Source organism: Herpailurus yagouaroundi, unplaced genomic scaffold, assembly GCF_014898765.1.
Source record: "Herpailurus yagouaroundi ecotype Mexico unplaced genomic scaffold, PumYag 100, whole genome shotgun sequence".
In the NCBI taxonomy this organism is placed as follows: Eukaryota; Metazoa; Chordata; class Mammalia; order Carnivora; family Felidae; genus Herpailurus; species Herpailurus yagouaroundi.
In genome coordinates this window covers 16,766,488-16,792,182 of record NW_024412391.1, presented here as the reverse complement: position 1 = coordinate 16,792,182, position 25,695 = coordinate 16,766,488, and the positions used below count along the sequence as shown (strand labels likewise).

Genomic DNA, 25,695 nt, shown 5'->3' with positions numbered 1-25,695 from the left:
TAAAAGTATACATTGGAAAATCTTGCTTTCTGTCTCCTATCCAACCTATTCCCACAACTCCCTTCCCCCCACACACACCAAGGAAAATAATTTCAATGGTTTCTTTTGTGTCCTTCCAAAATTTCTTTATGCAAATATAAGTAAATTCAAATATATATTCTAATACCCCCCTTTTCATACACAAAAGATAGCATACTAAAAACCCTGTTCTGTACATTGTAGGTCATGCTAATTTAAAAATGTGTCTGTATTTGGCTGAGCACATAGCAATGTATCATAAGCCTTTTGTGACTTTGATTCTTTACTATCGTGTCCTCTCTGCCTCAGGTGGAACAAAATTGGGCCACGTTACAAGGAGGTGAGATGACCATCCAGACGACGCAAGCATCAGAGGCCACCCAGGCCGTGGCGTCACTGGCAGAGGCCGCAGTGGCAGCTTCTCAGGAGATGCAACAGGGAGCTACAGTCACCATGGCACTCAACAGGTGGAGGCAGGGGTGGGGGACTAGATGAGGATAGTGGATCTGCCCCTGCCTGTAGGTTGTAAACAGAAATGTTGCACTTCAGTTTGTCACAGTTGGCAGTTGGAGCTTAATCCTCTCAGCCCACGGAGTATCGTCATTTGACTTATCACCAGCCTTTCCCAGCCCGTTCCTGCGCTCCGTCACCCACTCCCACAGCCAGTCCTGCCTTCTGACTTCCAGCTCGAGTCTGCTGGTCAAGAGACCGTGATCCCTTTTCCTTTCTCCTATTCTGTGCCCTTTAACAAACCAAAAAACGCAAGGTTTGAGGACTTTGTGTTTTTAATGGGACCAAAGGATATAATAAAGCAAGAAGCTTCAGGATTGATTTTCTATTTACCCTACAAAACAAATCGCTTTTAGTCATTCTTTCACTTCTACAAAAGAAACCACCTTTTTTTTTTTTACATTTATTTACTTATTTACTTATTTGTTTATTTATTTATTTATTTATTTATTTATTTATTTATTTTTGAGAGAGAGAGAGAGAGAGAGAGAGAGACAGAGTGCAAGAAGGGGAGGGGCAGAGAGAGAGGGAGACGCAGGCTCCAGGCTCTGAGGTGTCAGCACAGAGCCCGACGTGGGGCTCGAACTCACGAACCACGAGATCATGACCTGAGCTGAAGTCGGACGCTTAACCGACTGAGCCACCCAGGCGCCCCTACACTTATTTATTTTTGAGAGACAGAAACAGTGAGCGGGGAAGGGACAGAGAGAAGGAGACACAGAATCCGAAGCAGGCTCCAGGCTCCGAGCTTTCAGCACGGAGCCCGACGCAGGGCTCAAACCCACGAACCGTGAGATCAGGACCTGAGCCGAAGTCGGATGTTTAACTGACTGAGCCACCCAGTCACCCTGAAACTACTTTTTGTTAGGGACACTAATCCATTTAATCCATGTTGAGAGCTGATTTTACTGACTGTCCAGGAAATGTTTTCCTTATCAGTGACTTTCTGAAATCAGTTTTGGCTTACTGGGAAAAACCATTGAAATATTTCTTTTCAGGGATGTTTAGGAAGGGTGCTGCAGAGTGGGACACTCCAGTGATTGAGAGGTTCCAAAACTAAATTATATTGTTCCCTGCTTGGTTTCCTTCTGTTGGTTCTGTTGACAGAAAAGATTATCCCCACATCATTCTTTTTCTTCTTCATTGCGGACATAATTTTATTTTCCAGCGGACCCAGGCATTTTAACCAATATTTAAGAGTGTGGGCCTTGAAGCCAGACAGTCTGGGTTTAAACTACAACTCCATCACCCACTTAGCTGTTTGACCTTGGATAATTTACTTGAATTCAGTGCCCAGGCTTTCCTCTTCTGTAAAATGGGGATAAAAACAGCAGCTGCCCCTGTTGGGTAGGGGTGTTGTGAGAACTGAGAAAGCCAATGCGTGCGAGATCCGTAGATCAGTGCCTGGCATACGGTAGGTCTGCTGCCACCATTATGTGCAGCAGCTGTTGTTAGTCTCAGACAGTCACTGAACTCTTAGGACATGCCTGCACTCTGCTAGGTAAGGTTGTAAATAAACAGCGCTCTAAGATACCATGCCTGCCCTCAAAGAAGTCATGTTATTAACACTGGGGAAATTGACTTAAGTAAAACAGTCAGTGAACACTATTCCTCAGAATTTAATGCACTGTTGAATCATGTAGTACACACCACGAGCACTGCAGAAATTCAGAGGAAGGGGATCACCCCCTCCAAAATAGAAGAGTCAGCCGAAGTTTAGATTGGTTGTGATAAATAACTAGAAAGCCTCGATAAGCTGACGCGCAAATGACTTCCGTGTGGCTGTATAGTATGGGTGGCTGAGAAGAAGGTTCTGAGGTCACATAGATTCAGGTTCGAATTCTAGCTCTGCCACTTACTAGCCATTTGATCTTGAGAAATTTAACCCCTAGGCCTTGGTTTCCTCATCATTATAAGGCTAATTCTCATCATATGGAATTAAAAAAGTTTCACGGAGATGATGTAAATAAAACTCTCATTGAAGTATACAGCCCCTAGTTAGCACTTCAGGAATTACAGTTACCATGTATTTTTCATTTTTTTAAGGTTTTATTTTAAAGTAATCGCTACACCCAACGTGGGGCACAAACTCACAACCCCAAGACCAAGAGTCACATGCTCTACCAACTAAGCCAGCCAGGCACCCGAGGGTTATCATTTAAGTTGTATTTTCAATTTTGTGTATTCAGAATCGCTTATAATGAGAACAGATTAGCAATAGAAGGTCAGTTAGGAAGAGGTGGACCAGGTGTGATTTGTTAAAGACTTGGAAACTAAAATAGTAAGAGTGGCGGTAAAGTGAGTTTGAAGGGAGTGTGGCCAGACTTGGTGGTTGATTAGGTATGGAGTGCACGAGCGCGCGCATGTGCACACACACACACGCACACACACATGCACTCACCCAGGGGTACTCTAAGTGACCTGGGATTGAAAGTCTTTTTCTTAGCCCATTGAACCATGTGGCTTTTCAATAACGTGAAAGTCTTATTTGAGCCCTTACACTTTGGCCCAACCCCACTCCCTTGAGAAAGGACCACAAATAAACTTCCTAAAAAAGCCATGGCCAGGGTAGGAACCTCCTCTGGCCTGGTAACCCCTTACTGTGGCATGGAGCCTAACCATTAAAGACCAGCAAAACTTGATTTCATTGAGCCAGCACCTTAGATATTCCAGTGAAGTGTGAGTGTCCTGGGAACCCTACACATAGTGGAAAATATGAGGCCCATTCTGGCTCCCTTTAGTGTAAGGAGCAGGGCTTATTTCTAAAGGCAAAGAGAGTAATGGTTTCCCCTGAGGGCTTGTTAACAAACTCAGATGCAGCTGCGGTGGCTATAGTGTTTACTCCAAAGGAAGGAGAACATGGTTCACTGTGGCATGTAGGAGGAGTAAAGATGTTGAAATCTGTTTGCAATCAGTTCAGAACCCAGTGAGTGTTGGGGGATGGTGTTTTGCAGCCTCTGCTGGGGGTGAAGAAACCAAGCCTGGCAACGAAGACTAGACTATAGCAGGCTACTAGGGGCTTTCTGATTCCAAGAGAGGTAACCCACTGGCCAGTGGCAGGAAGTTTGGACTTAAGACACACACCCTTGGTGTTTGCTGCTTTGTGGGACGAGATGATACTCCCAGCCTCACCACAGAATTTGTTGCTGGAAATTATCTTAGAACTACACTGAGAAATCCAGCCTTTGTTCCCATGGTAACAAAGTGATTTCTTAGCGCTGGTTCCTTCTAGCCTCTTTCAGGTGCGGTTGGAACAAGCACGGTTCTTTACTGATCACCTGCCCTCCGCTGTGCCGTAAGCGGCAGATGTGGGCGCAGAGTGAGGGGAGAGAGGGAAGCCGCACAGCATGGCAGGTGGGGAATAAGAAGACCGAGGAGCTCCTTCACCTGTTGGAGGGGAGATGGGGATAAGGACAGATGCAGGACAGACCTGTTTTTCAGCCACGCTGTTTAAAAGAGTTTTGTGTAACAAGTCGGAACAAGGGCCCCGGGCTCAAATAGCCCACCCTGGCATTATAAATAATCCAAAGAGGTATGGAGAAACAGTCATTAAAAAATGTGGAAACTGGTTACTTTTTAAATTATTTTCAAAATACATATAAATCAGCATCTTTAGAAAGGAGATGGGGAGAGAATCAAAATGAACAAATGAAGTGCAGAGCATTACAGCTGGAAAAAAAAAAAAGTATTCGGCCAAACAACCAGAGGGGAAAGGAAGTGAAATCATCATGTGGTTTGTTGCGATAAAAAGATTAATTTGATGTTTCAGTGTGTTGGTTAAACTGTCCTGGATTATATTCCCTCTTAAACAAGTAAATTTAAGTCAGTACAGCCCTTGCATATACAGATACATAAGTATTCATAGACTGAGTCTACATTTGCTCTAGTAGAAATTGACGCTGTGCTGTCGACACGAAGACAATTTTTACCGTCTCCTGTGACTCGGCGCTATGGGAAAGCAAAGGCTCGCATTGAGTCCTCTTGTTCCGGAACTTAGAGTTGCTTTTCTTTTGCTGTGAAGACCCTGGGTTCAAAAAAAAAAGTGAATCATATTTTTGAGGAAAAATTTACTGTTTTTTTTTTAAATGAAAGTACTATTGACTTAAAATTAGACATATTTGTCAAAAACTTGTGAAGCAGTAGCTTAAAGCCCTTTTCATCCCTCTTCATCTTAGAAGTTAAAGGTCATCTTTTTCTAGCAGTAAGTTTGCCCTCTCTCCATGAAATCTCGTGTCAGCGGTTTTAAAGTAGATTTGGAAGTGAAGGCCTGCTGACCACAGAAGTCACAGTTGTCTTTATGCCCCCATGGAAAAGATCCCTCCCTCGCTGCTTTGCCTCTGGCCTCTGGCAGCCGATGAAATAACTAACCTCACTGGCCTATGGGCCTGTCATCCCCCTTGGACTGCTGCTCCCAGGTTGCACTAGGGTTGTGCTCGTTCACAGCCTTTCTTCTACAAACATATTTTAGAAAGTTGTTAAAGAAAATGACCTCGGGGCACCTGGGTGGCTCAGTCGGTTAAGCATCCGACTTCGGCTCAGGTCATGATCTTACGGTTTGTGAGTTCGAGCCCCTTGTCAGGCTCTGTGCTGACGGCTCAGAGCCTGCTTCAGATTCTGTGTCTCCTCTCTCTGCCCCTCCCCAACTTGTGCTCTGTCTCTCTGTGTCTCTCAAAAAATAAATGTAAAAATTTTGAAAAAGAAAAGAAAGAAAAAGAAAAAAGGACCTCAAACACGTGTCCAGGAGTTCCAAGACTGGCAGGACGTCACCTTTGATGGTCACAGAAATAAAATTATACACATTGTGATAAAAACTGGGGAATGAACAGTCACCAAGGTAATGTGTAAACAAAGATAGTATTTCCATATAAGCAGTTTTCATATACAGCTTCCTTCTTGCAAATACCACACTGCTGCAGCTTTTCGGAAAGAACAGACTCTTCAGCTTTCTAGGAAGTCTCAGGCCAGGGTATGAAATATTTTTGTCATTAATCAATGACACCTGGGTACTGTAAACTTGGCTGGTAGTGTTATTTGACATAAGTTTCTTAGAAAAATGTTAAAGATTAAGCATGTAGACACTAAATCATCACTCATTTTACTATATCTAATAAAAACTCTTGAAGGACTTTGAAATTAAAGTCTACCATGTAAAGTGTAAAGAATAGCCTTGATAGGAATTCCAGATCAAAGGTCCCCTTTAGTTCTAAATTCATGTTATAGATACCATGGAATGACTGCCCTGGACATCACATCACCAAGAAGTGTGCCTCTGAGTGGAGGGTGATCTTAATTTTTACGGACTGCACGTGCACTCCATGACTGGTGAGCTTTTTGCTCAGGCTCAGTCCCCAAATGTTTATGAATGGGGGTGCCTGGCTGACTCAGGGGAGCATGGGACTCTTGATCTTGGGGTTGTGAGTTCGAGCCCCACAGTAGGTATAGAGATTACTTAAAAAAATATATATATATATATTTATATTTTTTGCAAATATATAAAAATATATAATATAAATATTATTCACAACTATTATAAGTTTATAATATTTATAAAGGAAGCAAATAAATTTGAAATATATAACTATAACCTTGAACTAAGTCAAAGGAAGCCTGGAAATTAAAAGTTGCCACAGATAAATGATTAGGAAAAAGAGCAGGGGGATCAGCAATTTTAATTTATTTATTATTTTGAATAAAGGTCGGAATGTTTACGTGGGGAAACAATGTTAGGTGAAAAAAGCAGGCTATAAAACTGTAGCAGTAAGTGTAATCCTCATTATTAGCTGTTTAAAGCTGTATTTAAGATTAGAAGGAAATAACTTATGTCTGATATTTTTAGTTTCTTTTATACTTAATGAAATTTTTACAAGCCTCCCACATGTATTTTATTATCAGAAAAAGATAGCTTGAACACAGACATAAAAATTAAGTCACGTTAGGAAGAGAGTGGGAATATTCTATTTAATGAGACTTTTCTATCCATTGGGTTTCTTTGCTTCCTAGAATCCTTCTATTCCCCCAGGGAAATGAGAGTGTCAGTTGCTTTACTTGTCTGCTGGCTTTCTTAAGTGAAAGTGACGCTACTGAGTGTGGTACATGTTGCTTTGCCCATAGTCAGGACACGTCTACCCTAACCAGTCCACAGTCCCTCACCCAACCCCGCCTACAGCTTGTGACCACGAAGCGTGCCTGTCAGAGTTAGGCAAAGTCTGCAACTCAGAGCAAAGTTTATTCATCTGGCTTATTTGGTGTCAAATCCAGGCCTTTGCCCCCCCTGCTAAACTAAATGACACCACCTCCTCCACTCTGAGCCCACGTTTGATACTCCTTCAGGAATCGTGCCGAGTGGGAGCTGACACTTTCCCAGGAGAGGTGCTGAATTTCTGCTTCTTTCACATTTTAACATCTCTGAAATTTGAATGGTAAACCACAGTACTACAATTGTCAGGCTTTTTTTTTTTTTTTTCCTTGCTTGCTGGCACATAAAATAATGGTGCATTTTTAGTTTGTGGTATCATAGAATCAATAAAAATGGTATTTGTGCATTTGGGACCAGCATATCACAAGAAGAAAGGAAAATAGGATACAAACGGCCAGAATAGTGCTCACTATGAACAGATGGTTAATACCTTTCTATTCTGCAAAGTGTTTGCAAGGAAGGGAGATTTTATTGTTTCTTTGTGTTTCTAGAGGCTGGGAGTTTGGGCTTATGGTGATCATTTAAAATTTCAAGCCTTAATTTAGCACTGCCCACAGGTATAGTGAGGCAAAGAGAACACCTAGACTTTGCAGGATGTTAGGGTGTTAGCCATTACTTTGTACTTGAAGTCGCGCATATAAACCACATTGTTACTATTTAATATTAATTGAATAGCCGGTCCACGTTGTTGACTCCTCGTACTGTCATCCTCGGCTACAAAAGGGTAGTTTTTGTTTTGTCTGTTTGGGTTCTTTTGAGCAGCAGGCAAAAGTTTATTGGAGACAAGATGAGAAGGGAAGAATAGTATGAAAGCTCTCTTTACAGAGAGGGGACATTCGAAAGTGAATGTCCCCAAAAGGGCAGTTAGGTAATCTGCCTAGTGTTGCCATAAAGAGAAAAGAGAACAAGAAAACCTTGTAATTACCAACCAGACAGGCTTTCGCGCTGTCAATGTGGATCATACCTTCCACTGGCAGTGAGTGCCTTCTGTCCTCAAACACCCGTTTCCTAGATTTAAAGAAAATCTCACATTAGCTCTTTAAATCTGTAAGACTTGGGGTTTCTCTAGCTACTTACTGTTACCATTTAAAAATTCCCCTGGCTCTCCCCAGCAGCAGTGGACTCCAGTATTCGCTGGTAGGCTCATACCCATGGAGTCAGTAGAGAGATCCAAGGAAGGGTTGGAAGGATGGTTTGTCTTGCTGCAGTGCTGTACCTTTATCCAACTTACACGTCCCCCTCTCCTGTTCCTCTGCCCACAGCGAAGCCGCCGCCCATGCTGTCGCCACACTGGCCGAGGCTACCTTGCAAGGAGGGGGACAGATCGTCTTGTCTGGGGAAACCGCAGCAGCTGTCGGAGCACTTACTGGAGTCCAAGATGCTAATGGTAAGAGAGCATAAATATTTTATTGAATGTCTTCCCCGTTTCCACTTAAACCTTCATGACATGACTGACAGCAGACCCTTCAGAAAGAGGTTGAGCTTTGATTTGAGTTTTTCTTTATTGATAGGCAATTGATGCCTAGGAAAATCCTAGGAGCCTCTGATTCCTTTCACTAGGAGGAGACTTGGGGTTTACTGAGGGAAAAAAAAATCCATAATAACGCATATCTAACTGAAATGCTCATTTGAAAACTGTTTTGCTGTGACAGGACTTACCAAGAGGTACTTTAAAATTTGCCACGGGCCACATTTTGTCCTTTACTCTCCCATGGGGTAGATCAATGTCCTCTGCTATAGCAGAGGTCCTCCCATGGGCGGGTGCGTTGTGGTAGGGTAGAACGTTCCATCTTGAGAAAGGCACCACCATCTCAGATCAGCCAGCAAGCTGTGACGAGGGCACTTTTCTGGTTGGTGCTCTGAGTCTGCATCCTGTTAAATGTGTCCTCACCAAGGACCTCTGGATTTAGCCAGTTACACACGCCCACCCTTCCCTTCTTTCCCAGCTCTTTGACTACCTGGATATTGGTGACTTCCTGAATAAACAAAAGGGATAAAGTTCATAGAAATATGGTGGCAAAAATTTACAGCTCCAGCCCAGCTCTTTGCATCCACTTCGGCAGGCTCCAGAAGTCAGTTACCAAGACTTGGGCTGCCCTGGGAAGTGCCTCAGAACTCTGGGTCAAAACGGAGGACCAGCCCCATTTGGCTGATTATTTATTGAATTTTTAAAATGAAACGTGTATATATGTATCTGTGTGTGTGTGTGTGTGTATGTGTGTGTGTGTGTGTGTATACATATGTACATATGCATATACATACATACATACACTGCTGGTACTACTACTACTCTACTAGGTTAAGTAGAACAAACTAAGTACTCCATGGTTTTTGGAGATTTCTTTTGTCTTAAAAAGAGGATAAATAATAACATACTTTTATTTAGGCAGAAAGTTCCTTACTGACATTAGTAGCTGAAAGAAAAGTGCCTGGAACTTTTTAAAGGATAGGTCCCTCATCAGTGAATAGAGTTAGTTGGAAAAGTCTTTGAAGAAAGACCCCAAGTTGTGTCCTCCTTTGGAAGTGGGAAGAGGAATGTGTTTGTGTCTGTCACCCAAAGAAGAATTAACACAAGAAATGTAAAGAGCCACTGTGGCTTCTGAGAATCATTTTCCTAAAAAAAAAAAAAAACAAACAAAAACAGAAAAATAAAAAACTACAATTATAGTCTGCTTTTTCTGTAGGGCTAGGGCTTCCATGAACTAACCCTAACAGGGATAGGCTTGATCTTAGCCAGAACACTGCAGGATAAAGGGCATCTTCCAGCTGGGTATGTTCAGGATGAAATGGACCACAGGAAGAAGTAAGGAAAACCTCCCTCTTTAGCTAGAGTCCTACCCCTACTTCCTTACCTTACACTGTTCCTCATCTGAGTCCTAATCTACCTTGAACAGATAGGACATCTGGCTATGTGACATTCTTCTGAAGTGCAAATTGCTGTTATTTACGATGGAACTACTACAGATCCTTCTCTGCCTGCATTTGATAGGAGACTGTTATCCTTTCTAATGGTCTTGACCTGTCTGGGCAAGGAGAACAGACAGCTTTCTCGTTCTGGCTCCTTCTCAGCCTCACCTTTTCAGATGAATTTATATGTAAGTATTTGGACCCTGTGGGTCTCGGGCCAAATAGATCCATTCGGCCATGTCGGGGGAAAGCTGAGCCACACCCACTATTGATTCCTAGAAGCTGCCTCTTTTCTGTAGCCTTAGGGTTGTGTGAGTCCGTTGGGTTGATTTCATGTCTTTGGCTGTGTGTTTGCGATAAGAGAAAATTCTGGTCTACATCCTAAAAGCCAGTGGTTCCCAAAGAATACCATCCCCGGTTTGTGACCACTGACATGTGCTGAACTAAGACTTGAGGGTTGGAATTAGCACTTTCTCAGCACAGCTTTTCTGTGTCAAATCAGGCCATTGAGTTGTGCCTTACTCCAGCAATTTTAGGCTAAGGCCGATCATTTCATCTCTTCCTTGGGAATCCAGAAAATGACTCTAATATTGGATATGATTCAAATAATTCTGACGCTTCTTCTGTCTTCTGACATTTCACCCAGAGTGCTGTAGGATTTGCTGTGGGACTAGAACCAAAATTTTCCCATGTAACTAGCCAATTTGGTTTCTGGGTAGTCTTTTAGGGATTCTCTTTTCATCGTTCTTTCAGACCGTGTTGTCTTGCCAGAGTTTGTCACTTCTGTGATGGCAACCTTATGGGGTCAGCCGATAGACCAAGTTGATTATCAGGAAGAGTTTATTATCAGGAAGAACCAGATGGTAGCAGAACAGTGTGCTATTTGGAAACACCACTACCAGGGAAAAAGAAATACATCCCAGATTCCACAGTAGGTTTTAAATAAAACCATAGCAGACAGCTCTTCTAAGAGCAATCTGGATTTTGTTTGTGCCTGAAGCAGAGGAGTTTTTGTGTCTTCTGAGATGGAGAACCATTGGGTATGGCGCTTGATAGAGTACAGTAACTGGTGAGAGATGGCCAGGCAGCACAAGGATATGAAGCAGTGTCCTGTAGGACGGTGGTGTGCGAGTTAGAGATAACCCATGCGTGCATGGCAGAAGTTTAATTTCTGGGTCACCAAGGCAGATTGGACAGAGACCTTGCACCCTGTAGACATCTCCTTTTTTCTGGACTCTACCCTGCCCCAACACTAAGGGGACTGACTACTCAAGCACTAGTATTACTTTATTTTATGCTCCTCCTTTTTCTATAGCACTAAATGAGTTTTTGGTCTCATGGAATCTCATGGTTTAGTTCAAAGTAAAGCTTTTCACAGGCGGCTTTCTTTTCTTTGAAGTGCAGATAGAATTGCCTAAGACTGGAAAAGGCCTCTCCATGAGCGCCTTCCTTTACCTCTTTTCTTTTCCTTTCTTTTTCTCACAGTGGTTCCTCGGCCCTCCCCCAGCCCCCCACATCTTACTATAAAAGGTTGTACAATCTCTAAAGGCAGGCCCACACAGGGATTGAGGAGCTCTTTGAGTGATAACCACCTCTCACCTGACCTTCCACCCATGGATAGCAATCTTCAGGGGACCAGATCTCCCACATCTTTTTTCTGCCTTCCTATTTCAGCAAAAATAATTAAAAATAGGAATTATGTTGGCACCTGGGCACCTCTTCTGAGGTGCTGTTATGTCTGAGATCTTATTGCATATTCATGCGGCCGCCTTCTATTCCTCAAAGCTAGATGGGGGCGGGGGAACTAAGCAGATAGTTCATAGTTAATCAATAAAGGTAATGGGGATCATCTGTTTCAACTATTGTCCCATTAAGACTCTCACCAGAGCTGCTGAGAAAGTATCCTATATTAAAGGTATAACCCCTTTAATTGTATACGTTGCAAATAGGTGTTTTTTTTTTTTCAGTTTATTTTTATTTTATTTCTGTTACTTTCATTTTTATTTCCTTAATTATTTCTCTTTTGCCTTTACATTTGCATAGGCCCCAAATCAGATAAATATCTATATGGAAGTTCTTCTATGGTCTCATTTTTTTATTTTAAATACTGTGAAATATCTGGAATTTATTTTGAATATGGCATTAGGTAGGGATCCGAATTGATTTTTTCCCCCTATATAATCTATTCCAGCACCATTTATTCCATAAAAGGTTGAAATCCATCCTTTCTAAACTGATTTGAAATGCCATTTTTATCATGCAGAATGTTTTTTTTAGTTTATTTTAATTCCAGTGTACTTAACATACAGCGTTATATTAGTTTCAGGTGGACAATATAGTGATTCGACAGTTCTGTACATTACTCAGTGCTCATCACGATAAGTGTACTCGTAATCCCCTTACCTGCTTCACCCATCCTCTGACCCACCTCCCCTCTGGTAACCACCAGTTTGTTCTCTATAGCTAAGAGAATCTTTAAAAAAAAGGGGGGGGGGGGGGGTGGCCTCTTCGTTTGTCTCTCCTTTATTCCCCTTTTATTTATTTTTTTTGTTTATTAAATCCCACATATAAGTGAAATCATAAGGTATTTGTCTTTCTGACTTATTTCACTTAGTATTACACTCTCTAGACCCATCCATGTTGTTGCAAATGGCAAGATTCCATTCTTTTTTTAATGTTTTATTTATTTATTTTGAGAGAGAGAGAGAGCATGCGCACAAGTAGGGGAGGAGCAGTGAAAGAGAGAGAATCCCAAGCAAGCTCTGCACTGTCAGCACAGAGCCTGACCTGGGGCTCCATCTCACAAACTGAACCGTGATATGACAATCTGAGCCAAACCAAGAATCGGACGCTTAACAGATTGAGCCACCCAGATGGCCCAAGATTTCATTCTTTTTTATGGCTGAACATTATTCCATTGTGTATATACCACATCTTCTGTATCCATTCATGTATTGATGGATACTTAGGCTGCTTCCATATATTATTATAAATAATAACCAGACATGGGGGTGCAAATATCCTTTCGAATCAGTGCTTTTGTATTCTTTGGATAAATACGCAGTAATGCAATTACTGGATCATAGAGTATTTCTATTTTTAACTTTTTGAGGAACCTCCGTACTATTTTCCACCGTGGCTGCACCAGTTTGCATTCCCACCAGCAGCAAGAGGGTTCCTTTTTCTCCACATCCTTGTCAACACTTATTGTTTCTTATGCTTTTAATTTTAGCCATTCTGACAGGTGTGAAGTAGTACCTCGTTAGAGTTTTGATTTGCATTTCCCGGATGATGAGTGATGTTAAGCATATTTTACATACTTTTATATCTTCCTGTTTAGCAGGTTGTCTTTTAGTTTTGTTTCATTTGCTGTGCAGAAGCTTTGTATTATGATGTAGTGCCAGTAGTTTATTTTGCTTTTATTCCCCTTGCCTCAGGAGACATATCTAGAAAAATACCGCTACAGATGGGGCACCTGGGTAGCTCAGTTGGGTGAGCATCTGACTTTGGTTCGGGTCATGGCCTCACGGTTTGTGGGTTTGAGCCCCATGTCAGACTCTATGCTGACAGTTCAAGCCCGGAGCCTGCTTCGGATTCTGTGTCTTCCCCTCTCTCTGTCCCTCTCCTACTCACACTCTGTCCCTCTCTTAAAATAAACATTAAAAAAAAAAATTTTATTCATGTCTTTTGCCCATTTCTTCACTGGATTATTTATTTTGGGGGTGTTGAGTTTGGTAAGTTCTTTATAGATTTTGGATACTAACCCTTTATCTGATATGTCATTTGCAAATATCTTCTCCCATACCGTCAGCTGCCTTTTAATTTTGCTGATTGTTTCCTTCACCGTTCAGAAGCTTTTTATTTTGATGCAGTAGTTCATTTTTGCTTTTGTTTCCCTTGCCTCCGGAGATGCATTGAGTAAAAGTTGCTGTGGCCAAGGTCAAAGAGGTTTTTGCCTGCTTTCTCCTCAAGGATTTTGATGGCTTCCTGTCTTTCATTTAAGTCTTTCATCCATTTTGAGTTTATTTTTGTGTATGGTAGAAGAAAGTGGCCCAGGTTCATTTTTCTGCATGTCGCTGTCCAGTTTTCCCAGCACCATTTGCTGAAGAGACTGTCTTTATTCCATTCTATATTCTTTCCTGCTTTGTCAAAGATTAGTTGGCCATACATTTGTGGGTCCATTTCTGGGTTCTGTATTCTGTTCCATTGATCTGAGTGTCTGTTTTTGTGCCGTAAAAATTTTTTTTTATTGGGGCGCCTGGGTGGCGCAGTCGGTTAAGCATCCGACTTCAGCCAGGTCACGATCTCGCGGTCCGTGAGTTCGAGCCCCGCGTCAGGCTCTGGGCTGATGGCTCAGAGCCTGGAGCCTGTTTTCGATTCTGTGTCTCCCTCTCTCTCTGCCCCTCGCCCGTTCATGCTCTGTCTCTCTCTGTCCCAAAAATAAATAAACGTTGAAAAAAAAAAATTTTTTTTTTTTTTTTAAATTTTTTTTATTAAAAGAAAAAGAAAAATACTGCTACGACCAATGTCAGAGATATTCCTGCCTGTCCTTATTTCTATAATTTTTATTGTTAAGGTCTCACATGAAGGTGTTTAATCCATTTTGAATTTATTTTTGTGTATGGTGAAAGAAAGTGGTCCTGTTTCATTTTTTTGCATGTAGCTGTCTCCAGTTTTCCCAACACCATTTGTTGAAGAGACTGTCTTTATATTCTTATCTCTTTAGTCGAAGATTAACTGACCATATAATTGTGGGTTTGTTTCTGGGCTTTCTATCCTATTTCATTGATCTGTGTGTCTATTTTTATGCCAGTACCATACCATTTTGATTATTATAGCTTTGTAGTATAACTTGAAATCTGGAATTGTGATACCTCCAGCTTTGTTTTTCTCTTTTAAGATTTTTTTTTAGGGGTGCCTGGGTGGCGCAGTCGGTTAAGCGTCCGACTTCAGCCAGGTCACGATCTCGCGGTCCGGGAGTTCGAGCCCCGCGTCGGGCTCTGGGCTGATGGCTCAGAGCCTGGAGCCTGTTTCCGATTCTGTGTCTCCCTCTCTCTGCCCCTCGCCCGTTCATGCTCTGTCTCTCTCTGTCCCAAAAATAAATAAATGTTGAAAAAAAAAATTTTTTTAAAAAAAAAAAAATTTTTTTTTAGCTATTTGGGGTCTTTTGTGGTTCCATACAAATTGTAGGATTATTTGTCCTAGTTCTATGAAAAATGCTATTGGTATCCATTGGCAGAATTCTTTTTTTTTTTTTAATGTTTATTTATTTATTTTGAGAGAGCAAGTCAGGGGAGGGACAGAGAGAGAGAGAGAGAGAGAGAGAGAGAGAGAGAGAGAGAATCCCAAGCAGGCTCCATGCTCAGCGCAGAACCCAACATGGGGCTCTATCCCACGAACTGTGACATCATGACCCGCGCCGAAATCAAGAGTCGGATGCTTAACTGACTGAGCCACCCAGGCGCCCCCATATGCAGAATTCTTAAATTGACTGTATGGGGAATCTTCTATTTCCATCCATCTATTTATTTTGTTCTTTCTACTGTAGTATTTTATTATCGTGCTGTTATTATTAGCTGTCAGTGAAAGTCCTGTCTCCAAATTTGAAAAAAATTCAATCGGAATTCCAAAAAGGTTTGTGAGGGGAGTGACCTTTACAGTAATTTTAAAGTTCATCTAGAAGAATTAAGCCTTTTACCCCCTCAATTTTAACTCTAGTGTAGTTAACATACAGTGTTAAAGCTTTCTTTTAATTTAACTAAGTGTTCTCCTCCTTCTGCCCCATCTTTCCCTAGGGCAGGGGAAGTGGGGAGTATTCATTATCACAGAGATGGACCAGAAGTGGGAAGCAAGTGCTCTTAATACTGCCCCAATGAATTGAATGAGACACTAATTGTTGCTGGAGGAAACACTGTCCCTGTAGTCGTGCTTATTTTCTTAAGACCAAACCAGGTGCGTCTTTCTAGATTAAGAAATTGTGGCTGTCCATTCTGTCTATGCAGAGTTGTATAGAGGCTCAGTTCTTGCACTTTGAAATTTTAATTTCTCTCCTTTACTCCAACTTCTTCAATTTCATTTTTTGTACTAAGATGAGGGTGGGGCACACCCCACTTACAGAGTACTCCAAGCTAAGAATCTGCATTCCCACTATCGACCTTGTATTCTGTATCTCAATTCCATTGTCTTAATAGCTTTATTTAATAAACATTTATATAATGCTTGCTATGTGCAAGTCTTCTGCTAAGTGTTTCACATGCATGAACTTACTTAAAACTCAGAATAACCCTATTCTGAGGTAAACACTATTGTCTCCATTTAACATATGGGGAAACTGAGACACAGAAAGTTTCAGTGACTTGGCCACGTGCACAGAGAGAGTGGCAGAAGTGGAATTTGAATTCAGGCAGTTTGTCTCCACACCACTCAGTTATGCTGCCTCCCTGTGATGTGAGCCAGCTTCTGCCTGGACTCCACAAATACAGCGTGATGACTGTCTCCCGGTGTTGAACAAATAATTTAGGGAATGTCGGGCCTCTCTCCCCATCCCTGGTAGAAGCTACTTGCCTTTGTCTGGTTTGGCCACAGTGCCCGCCTGCCCCAGCCTGTTCCCGGCGATAGGGATGCTCCGGTGGTTTCTGATGTCAAGTGCTCCGCTGTCCAGCAGTCCTCCCCTCCACATGTGTGAGAGCTCGCTTTGCTAAGTCCGGGGGAGCCCATAGGTCTGCGTTTCTCCAGTTGCAGAAATTATAGAACCATTCAGTGGTCAGCTATCAAATTTTAGTATTTCCAGTGAGCAGATCACCTTGCAATTAGTGAACATGTTTTCTTATTTTCATTCAGTTGGGGGGGGGGGTTGCTATTTAGAACCAGGGGACATTGTTTGCGGGAGAAGCACATGATGTTCCCAAAGAGGTAAACCCAGCTTAAGAGTTGTTTCCTCACCCCTTAGAAGCTTCTGTCCAAGCCCTCCTGCAGCCATTCGATTTATGCCAGCACTCTTGCAACATTCCCACCTGCCTCTAGGGAGATAGAGACCAAGGGGGTAGAAAGTGCTCGGGGGAATGTGCATCCCTGCCCTGAGCTAGCTGGTGGCCGGTTTGCTTCCCCTGCTCCTCACTGGGCCTTCCCTTTGGCTCTGCCTCCAGCCCTTGATTGGGTTCCACCAGACAGTTTGGAAAATGCATCTTTCTCCCTTGCCCGACACCCAGAGACCATCCACTGTGGCCTGTGCTGTCCTGGCTGAGACTTGCGGCTGCCTACTTGCCTCACGCCCTCAACGGAGAGAAGTGGACTAGAAGGCTAGGTCTGTTTCAAAATTAAAGCTGATTACAAGGCATTAACATTATACTTACAGAAAGAGCAGCCCTTCTCATTTCTTCGCGGTGCCACGTGTCCCTCTTTGTTCTGACCCGGCCCTGGCAACAGTCCTGCAGCCAGGGATCCCCCTTAAGACTCATCAACATAAATGTCCTACAACTACAAGGCCCCACTCAGTCTTGCTACACTGTAAAACAAGTGCACGTTTTACTACCCACATCAGCTGCCAAATCAGTTTTTGAATTCATTTAGAAACAAAATTCTGTCTTCTCCTTCACACTGAATATGTCTTCTTCACCTTTCCACCTTGCTACTTTTCTTTGACCCGGTTAAAAACTTGTAAAAATGAGTTTCCCTAGTTCAGTTTGATCTCAACTATGCTCATTGGAATACCTTTTTTTAAAAAAATTGATCTTTTTAGCAAGAGGGATAAAAGAGTAGATATATGAGGACAGAAACATGAAGTTCAGATAAGAGAGCAGGATTCCTGGGTGGGGTCCTTGCATGAGAAATTGGAACCCACATTCCTATTCCGCAAGGCCTCCCAAGTGAGACAGGATGCCGCAAAGTTGTGTTCTGTATTGATTATAAAGAGGTAAGTGCGGCTGCATCTGCAGGAGGCAACGTGTGTGCTTTAATTCTCTGTGGAAACCAACCCTTATGTGCATTATAAGGACATTAGGGCATCCTCAACCTGGGGTCTTGGACCCTGACAAATTCTATACGAGTTTTGTTTTTCTTTTATCTATATTTTATTTATTATTTTTTAATTTAAATTCAAGTTAGTTAACAGACAGCACAGTCTTGGTTTCAGGAGTCGAACCCAGCGATTCATCTCTTACGTATGACACCCAGTGCTCATCCCAAGAAGTGCCCTCCTCAATGCCCATCACCCATTTACCCCATCCCCCCACCCACCTGCCCTCCAGCAACCCCCAGTTTGTCCTCTGTATTTAAGAGTCTCTTATGGTTTGCCTCCCTGTCTGTCTTTATCCTATTTTTCCTTCCCTTCCCCTATGTTCGTTCATCTGTTATTTCTCAAATTCCACATATGAGTGAAATCATATGAAATCTGTCTTTCTCGGACTGACTTATTTCTCTTAGTGTAATACACTGTAGTTCCATCCATGTCTCTATACACGTTTTCTGTAGTTTCCTGGGACCCATAACTTTGGTCAGATGTGCAAATGAATTAGAGAATCCCCCCTTCCTCGGCCCCCCGCCCAAGGATTAAGAGCCTCTGTCATAGAAAGTGGTGGCTGGGGCCAGAGAACTTTGTGGATATTTGGTCTAGTGCTGTGAGTAAGAGGGGCAAGGGAGATGGGAGAGTCTGCAGGCCTAGCTTATTCTAAAAGCTGCACTAGCAAGCTCTGTGATCTTGGGCAAGCAAATTAACCTAAGCCTTCACTATAAAATTAGGCTAACGACAGTTCCATGCTTATGAGGTTGATGTGAGCATTAAACAGAATGATTCCTATAGAGTGCTTAGCATAGTGCTTGGCACATAGGTGCACTGTGAGCATAAAACTCTTACTAGCTGTCCACATAATTTCATCTCCCCTTCGTTCCCCAGAATATGTTCAGTTATACTTCAGAATACAGGGTATTCTTGTGCCCTCCTGTCTTTAGGACAGATCCAAATGCTTGCCTGATGCCGTTGAAGGATTTATGTTCCAGAGGTAAACACTGCAAAGAAATTGGAGACCAGAAGCTCTTTCTGTATAGGCTTGAGTAAAGGAAATTGAAGGAACTTTGACTGAAGGTGACATTGTTTAACAGCTCCTGGATTTGGTCATATCACTGTTCTCAGGCAGGGCTGCCGTTCTCTTCCAGCTGTAGTTGCTGTGGCCTTCGTCATTCTCAGGGCATAATCTCTTCACATCTCACGACTCCATTGTATTTCAATCTCCATCATCAAGGGGGACTTTTTTCACTTCTTCCTTATTCTCTTACCACTGTCACCCATTTTTACTGAGTAGATGTCCCTCTGTTCCAGCTCTTCTTTAAAAGAGCTAAAACGCCAGTCCTCATCTTGATGAACTATAAAATACATCTCTCATTCTCCCTTTTTCTGTGCGCTCATTATCTGGACACATCAGTATATGGACTTGTTCCCAGAAGAGTCAGTGGATATCAGTATTAAATTAATTTAGGAAATATGTCAATGTTGCTCCTCCAAAAAGGTGCTGATATGCTATTCTAGTGTAATAAATGAAATAAAGTTTTATTGTAAAGGTAAATTTTCAGTCACCGTAAAGCATGATAGTCAGCTTTGAAAAGAGCTGTTGCATTCTTTGATACTATATTATTTGTACGTTTAATCCACAGATGATAAGCTCATCGCCCCCAGGACTCAAAGCAGGGAGCCCCTGAGCAAATAGTTTTAAAATTTTTTTTTAAGTTTACTTACTTATTTTTTGAAAGAGAGAAGGTGTGAGTGCGAGCAGGGGAAGGGCAGAGAGAGAGAGGGAGAGAGAGAGAATCCCAAGCAGGCTCTGGGCTGTCAGCACAGAGCCCAATCTGGGGCTCGACCTCACATACCATGAGATCATGACCTGAGCTAAAACCAAGAGTTGGACGCTTAACCGACTGAGCCACCCGGGTTTGCCCCTGAACAAACAGTTTTATATGAGCTGTGAGCCTCCCCTCCTGAAAGTCCCCCAGAGCAGTGCCTACAGCAGCTGTGGGTTTGGGGGCGGCCCTCCTGGGGAGTAAATGGCTCTCTTCTCCACTGACAGGAACACCTGAAGGGAAGATCTCAGACCAAGCTGAGGTGTTACCTATTCTGTCAGAAAAAGCAAATGAAAATTCATCTGCCCTACAGCTCCTATCCCTTCAGAACCGTAGGTCTTTTTTAATGGAGGGGAAGGTAGAGCACACTCCCAAACCTGAGTCAGATGAGGAGAGCTCTGAGCCGTGGCTCAGAAAGAACAGGGTGAGGAGTGAGTACGTGAGCCGCTTGCTCTGGGCCGGCTGGGAAGCGGGTGCTGCACAGTGTCCTCTGGGCAGACAGTGTTTCCCTCTTTCAGTCAGCTTTTGTCTTAAAATGAATAGTTTTCATCCTGGAAAACTACCAGGATGGTAGATCCTGTTGGTAGATGTCATACCAGGAAAATAACTTTCAGTTTTGCTCTGCTTTTGACTTTTGACTATAAGCATTGACCATCATTGTTTAGGCCCTTCATCATTTTCTTTTCTTTATTCTTTCTTTCCTTTTCTGTTTAAGTTTATTTTTTATTTATTTTGAGAGAGCAAGCAGGGGAGGGGCAGAGAGAGAGGAAGAGAGAGAGAGAGAGAGAGAGAGAGAGAGAAAGAATCCCAAGCAGGCTCTGCTCTGTCAGCCCAGAGCCCAATGTGAGGCTCAGAGTCACCAATTGTGAGATCACGACCTGAGCCGAAATCAAGAGTCGGACACTTAACTCGCTGAACCACTCAGGAGCCCCTTTCCTTTTCTGTTTTTACTACTATGACTGTTGCTGTCACCATAACCCCCTTTCCAGTAACTAAACAAGCACCGTCTGCATTATTCTACCTTCACCCAGGAAGGTGGGTAGAACAGAGCTTCTGAGCCCTATTTTGCAGACGCAGCTAAAGCTGGGCCTTACCTGTCACCGAGCAACTAAACGGTGAGACTGGAAACCAAACCCAGTTCTGCAGTACCCTTTACTGCCACTGTGGGTCCCCTTCCTTCCTCTTCACTCCCTCTTGTCAACCCACGCAGCCAAAGAAGTCAAGGAGATCTAAAACAGGTGAAAATCATTGTCTTTATCATTCATCTGATTCCTCTGTTCCTTTGTATGGGTCACTCTTTTGCAGGATTGTTTTAAGGAGTGGGTATGGTATATTTTACTCCCTTTAGAAGTCAGTGTCATGGGATGTCTGGGTGGCTCAGTCGGTTAAGCATCTGACTCTTGGTCTCCCCTGAGGTCATGATCTCAGGGTTCATGAGATCGAGCACCGTGTTGGGCTTTGCGCTCACAGTGTGGAGCCTGCTTGGGATTCTCTCTCTCCCCCTCTCTCTCTGCCCCTCCCCTGCTCTCTTGCAGGCACAGGGACATGCACTCTCTGTCTCTCTAAATAAATTGACTTTTTTTTTTTTTAAGTTTGTATCATGATAAATTTTAGCAGAGGCAAATAAAAGAAATGGCATCAAAACCCAAGATGTAGGGGCGCCTTGAGTGACCGACTTCGGCTCAGGTCATGATCTCCTGGCTTGTGAGTTCGAGCCCCCCATCGGGCTCTGTGCTGACAGCTCAGAGCCTGGAGCCTGCTTCAGATTCTGTGTCTCCCTCTCTCTCTGCCCTTCCCCTGCTCATGCTCTCTCTCTCTCTCTCTCTCTCTCCCTCCCCCCCCTCTCTCTCTCAAAAATAAATAAACATTAAAAAAAAATTTTTTTTTAATTTAAGTAAAATAAAATTCAGTTATTGGGTCACATTAGCCACATTGCCTGTGCTCAACAGCCATGTGTGGCCTGAGATACTGGATTTTTTACTCTAATTTATTCACATTTTTAAAAATATTTATTTATTTGTTTGTTTGAGAGAGAGCGTGAGTGGGGGAGAGCGGCAGAGGGAAAGAGGGAGAAAATCTCAAGCAGGCTCCACACTCAGCACAGAACCCGATGCTGGGCTCTATCCCGGGACCCTGGGATCATGACCTGGGCCAAAAGCAAGAGTCAGATGTTCCACCAATTGTACCACCCAGGCGCCCAGTCACGTTTAAATTTAAATAGCCACAGGTAGGGGCGCCTGGGTGGCGCGGTCGGTTAAGCGTCCGACTTCAGCCAGGTCACGATCTCGCGGTCCGTGAGTTCGAGCCCCGCTTCGGGCTCTGGGCTGATGGCTCAGAGCCTGGAGCCTGTTTCCGATTCTGTGTCTCCCTCTCTCTCTGCCCCTCCCCCGTTCATGCTCTGTCTCTCTCTGTCCCAAAAATAAATAAACGTTGAAAAAAAAAAATTTTTAAATAGCCACAGGTAGGTGGTAGCTACTCTAATGAACTGCGCAGATGCCGAACATTTCCGTCTTTGCAGTCAAGTGTATTGGATGGCACCAACCTAAAGGCTCTAGCAAGAAAGGCTGCCCTTCTGGCAAGCTGTGCCCCTCTGCGCGGGAAGGGCAGCACCAGTACTTCCAGAGCCTTGCCTCCCAGTGACCTTCTCAGCTCACAGACAGCATGGCTTTGCTGAAAAAAGAAAACAAAACCGCAAAAAAAACATTACCATGTGACTGAAGTAATCCACAACGGGTGAACAGCTGGGCAGGAGGGTTGCAAGAAGAACTGGCCTATTTTTCTAAGGACAGAGCCTCACAGGAAAACCTGAGACAAGAGGAAGTGCAGACACCTAGACCTGCTTCCTAGTCTCTTTATGCACAACTCGGGCCACTTACACACTTCCACCCAGATGCCTTCCAGAGGCAGATTTCTCTTCTTGGCTACAGGCATCTTGAGGCGAGGTGCATTAATGATTTGTAGTGACCCCAGAAAGGATCAAATATCCAGAGCCTGGTGGGTCATAAGGCTGAAAGAAGCCATTACTATTGGATGAATTACAGATTTCACAATGAAAACACGGCTGCTTCTGAAATAGAAACGTAGAGGTGTATACTGGGGCTCTCATTTCTAGAATACCCAGAGGGGTTTACAATTTTCTGCCCCAGATATGTTCCTTCCGAGCCCTTTTCTAGCATTGAAGTTTGTCCTCCTTCCTGACTCCCTTCACAGTTACCTCCTAAAATCCAAAATGCCTTCCAGAATAGCTGTCACAAGGAAATGGCAAGTTTTCTGACTCCCCATGCTTCCCCATCCAGGGGGATATGTCAATCACACTAATTTTAGGGGCAGCAGAGAATGTTTTTTTTTTAGTGTGTATTTATTTTTGAGAGAGAGAAAGAGACAGAGTGCAAGCAGGGGTGGGGCAGAAAGAGAGGGAGACACAGAATCCATAGCAGGCTCCGGGCTCTGAGCTGCCAGCATAGAGCTGACGCGGGGCTCAAACTCATGGACTGTGAGATCATGACCTGAGCCGAAGTCGGAGGCCCAACCTACTGAGCCACCCAGGCGACCCAGGAATATTTGGTCCCACTCTTTTTAGTGCCTGGAGCATTGTAAGCATGCAATAACTTAACTACTATCACTGCTACTATTGCTGCTGCTGCTGCTGCTGTTGTTATTATTATTATTATTATTATTATTATTATTAAGCACTCACACCGAATGGGAAGGAGATTAATCTTGAGAACATTCACTCTTAGCTCTTCCAGGACACATTCTTAGGGTCTGGTCCAGTGAGCCTCCATTTGGGGGGGAGCAGGTAGTGCTCCCACAGAATCCCAGCTTTCGAAAGCCCCTGTTGCTAATGAAAGCATATTGTGTCCCTCGGGTGTGCTAGGGAAACAAAACTGAGGTTCACTTCTCCAGAATTACCAGGTCTTTCCTGTCTCTCATCAGAAACAGCCCCCACAGCTGCAGGCGCTGGTTGTCAGGGGTCTTGGTGCCTTTGTCCCCTACAAAAATGCTAACCTATGGATACCTTCAGAAGGAGCAGGACTGTCTCGTGAAAGTGCCAGTGTGATGTTTAGATTCATCTTTCTCCTTGCGGAGTCCGCAAGTCCAGAGGGGATGTACTGTCTCCCCTATACCATTATAAACTAGGGTGGCCTCGGGAATTCATCGTTCTTACACCAGGAACTGCTCATCTAGGCTCTGCTACTTGAAGACGGCAGAAAGAAAGCGCGCGTACAATGACACGACAGGCCTCTACTCGTTGTTCTCTATTCTTAATATTCATCTGAGCCAGAGCCACGTCCTTCCCATGTAGCTCTTAGACGCTTTCCATATTAAAAGCTGAATGCCTCCAGAGTCGGCCCCTCGAGGCCCAGAGGGAATTAGCACATATTATCCAACCGGGTTGGCACACCTTCGTCTGTCCCTCGGTCTGACTGTGTCAGGTATTCTCCACTTGGGGAACTTGTTGAGCCGGGGTGTTCTGACCAGAGGACTCCGACCAGAGCCTCGGGGCAGAGATTCCCAGAAAGGGGCCTGCCACCTGGCAGGTGGACTGACCAGTCAGTCACCTCCCCGTCCCCAGTGTTATGAGGGCCAAGTTACATGTTTCCTTATCTCATTCTCCTTCCCTTTAGGTCCCCACATCTTTCTGAGTCTTTGTATTCGAAAGGCAGATTCTGGTCTTAGATGATTCCAGCAGAATCTTGGTGCCTGTCATTGCAGGTAATATTCTGTAAAGGGAAATCTTTTTTTTTTTTTTTTTTTTTTTTTTTGGCATACCAAATCCAGAGCCATATTGGACAACTTTAATTAGAGTCATTTCTATTTAATATGTGGATGAAAAAGCAGGTTTTAATTAAGCGTGTTAAAAGGGGATTGATCACTGTTCGCACAAGAGCCAGAATATTGTGACAGGAAGAATTCCTATAGAATGAAGTCTTTAAGTTGGACTTTCCTTTTTTACGTATGCTTCCATTAGGATTTTGGAGGAATGTCAGCGCACTGTTATTAACTCTGATAGCTTGTACATCGCAGCCAGTATGGTTTGGGGCCCTCTGGCTCTCAGGTTACCTGTATAAATACAGGGATTCACTTCCCAGCTCTACCATTTGCTTAATAAAGAGCAAATGTGCAGAACCCAGCAGCAGCAGCAGCAGCAGCAGCCTGGCAGAGCCGTAATCTGAACAGGATAAACATGCTTCTTTTTGAATGATGCTCTCTCCCCATCCTCCTGCCAAGAGCAGGATATCAAATGAAGGGGAGGTTGTGGTTGGAGTCAGTAAAGTGAATGTCTAAGTGGCACCTGCTCCATTCAGCAGATCTGCTTTCCCGGGGCCTCCCACTGCACATCTGCTCCTGACAAAGCCTCTTTTCTCCTCCTGTTGGTCAGGCTGAGAGCAAAGGCCTAGCAAGGAGACATATTGGTTTTGCTCTGTCAGCACAATTGCCTGTGACATTATAATTACACCAAATCTTCATTATTAGAAAGGCCCCAATTTAGAGATTTTCAGAGCCAAAAAGGGGTTTTCGAAGTGAAATTGGTAAACACATCTTTTCCGTTGTAAAGCTAGCAATTGGATCTGAAAATCATTGAAGGGGTCTAAATATGGAAACTGAGACACTGCTCTGAGTGAGACTACAAAAACCCTGCTATCAGATTGGCGCATGAAAGAGGCGTCCAGCAATTCTGATTTTAGCCAGCCCAAGCTTTCCGTACTGCCTGTAGTACTGTCATGTAGAGCTATATTATATTGTTCTCAAATGCTGATAAAGTTTCTCACCTAGGGCCCCTGGGGGATGGGAGGTGTTAAAAGAAGTTGATGGGGTAGAGCAGCAAGGGAGAAAACCCTACAGTCTAAATAAGAGAAATGCCAGGAAAATATATTTTAGGTGAACGCAGAGCATCCAGTTTCAGGTTGAGTTTCCATTTAACAAAGGCAACTCTTATCATGTTCTATGGTGTGTGTACGATCGAAGCGTGTTTATAACGTGGAGTTGGCTCACTGGAAGCTCTGGAAAGGTTTTAGAGCTGCACTCTGGCTACTGAAACTTTAATTAGAGTCGAAGTACAGATGGATTCCTCAGTCCTACCAGCTACGTTTCACGTGCTCTCTAGCCACCATGTTGGCCAGTGCACAAACAGAACATGGCCAACTCTACAGTGAGTTCTGGTGGACAGCGCTGTTTTAGAGATTAGTCTGAACCTTTTGAAATGTCTTGACTGCTTTAGCAAGCCTTGGGAG

At 43.5% G+C, this 25,695-nt stretch overlaps 1 protein-coding gene across 5 annotated transcripts in view; it reads left to right on the top strand.

Moving 5' to 3' along the window:
- The window catches only part of NRF1 (nuclear respiratory factor 1), a 146,506-nt gene that overhangs the window by 104,775 nt on the left and 16,036 nt on the right, over positions 1–25,695 (top strand). For 3 of the 5 annotated variants that reach the window (XM_040471989.1, XM_040471986.1, XM_040471985.1), the window contains 2 exons: positions 328–485; positions 7,987–8,111. In XM_040471989.1, coding sequence (XP_040327923.1) covers positions 328–485; positions 7,987–8,111 — 283 coding nt within the window. Of the gene's footprint in view, positions 1–327; positions 486–567; positions 871–7,986; positions 8,112–15,426; positions 15,850–25,695 lie in introns of those variants that run through there. The other 2 variants (XM_040471988.1, XM_040471990.1) reach the window with 2 other exon arrangements.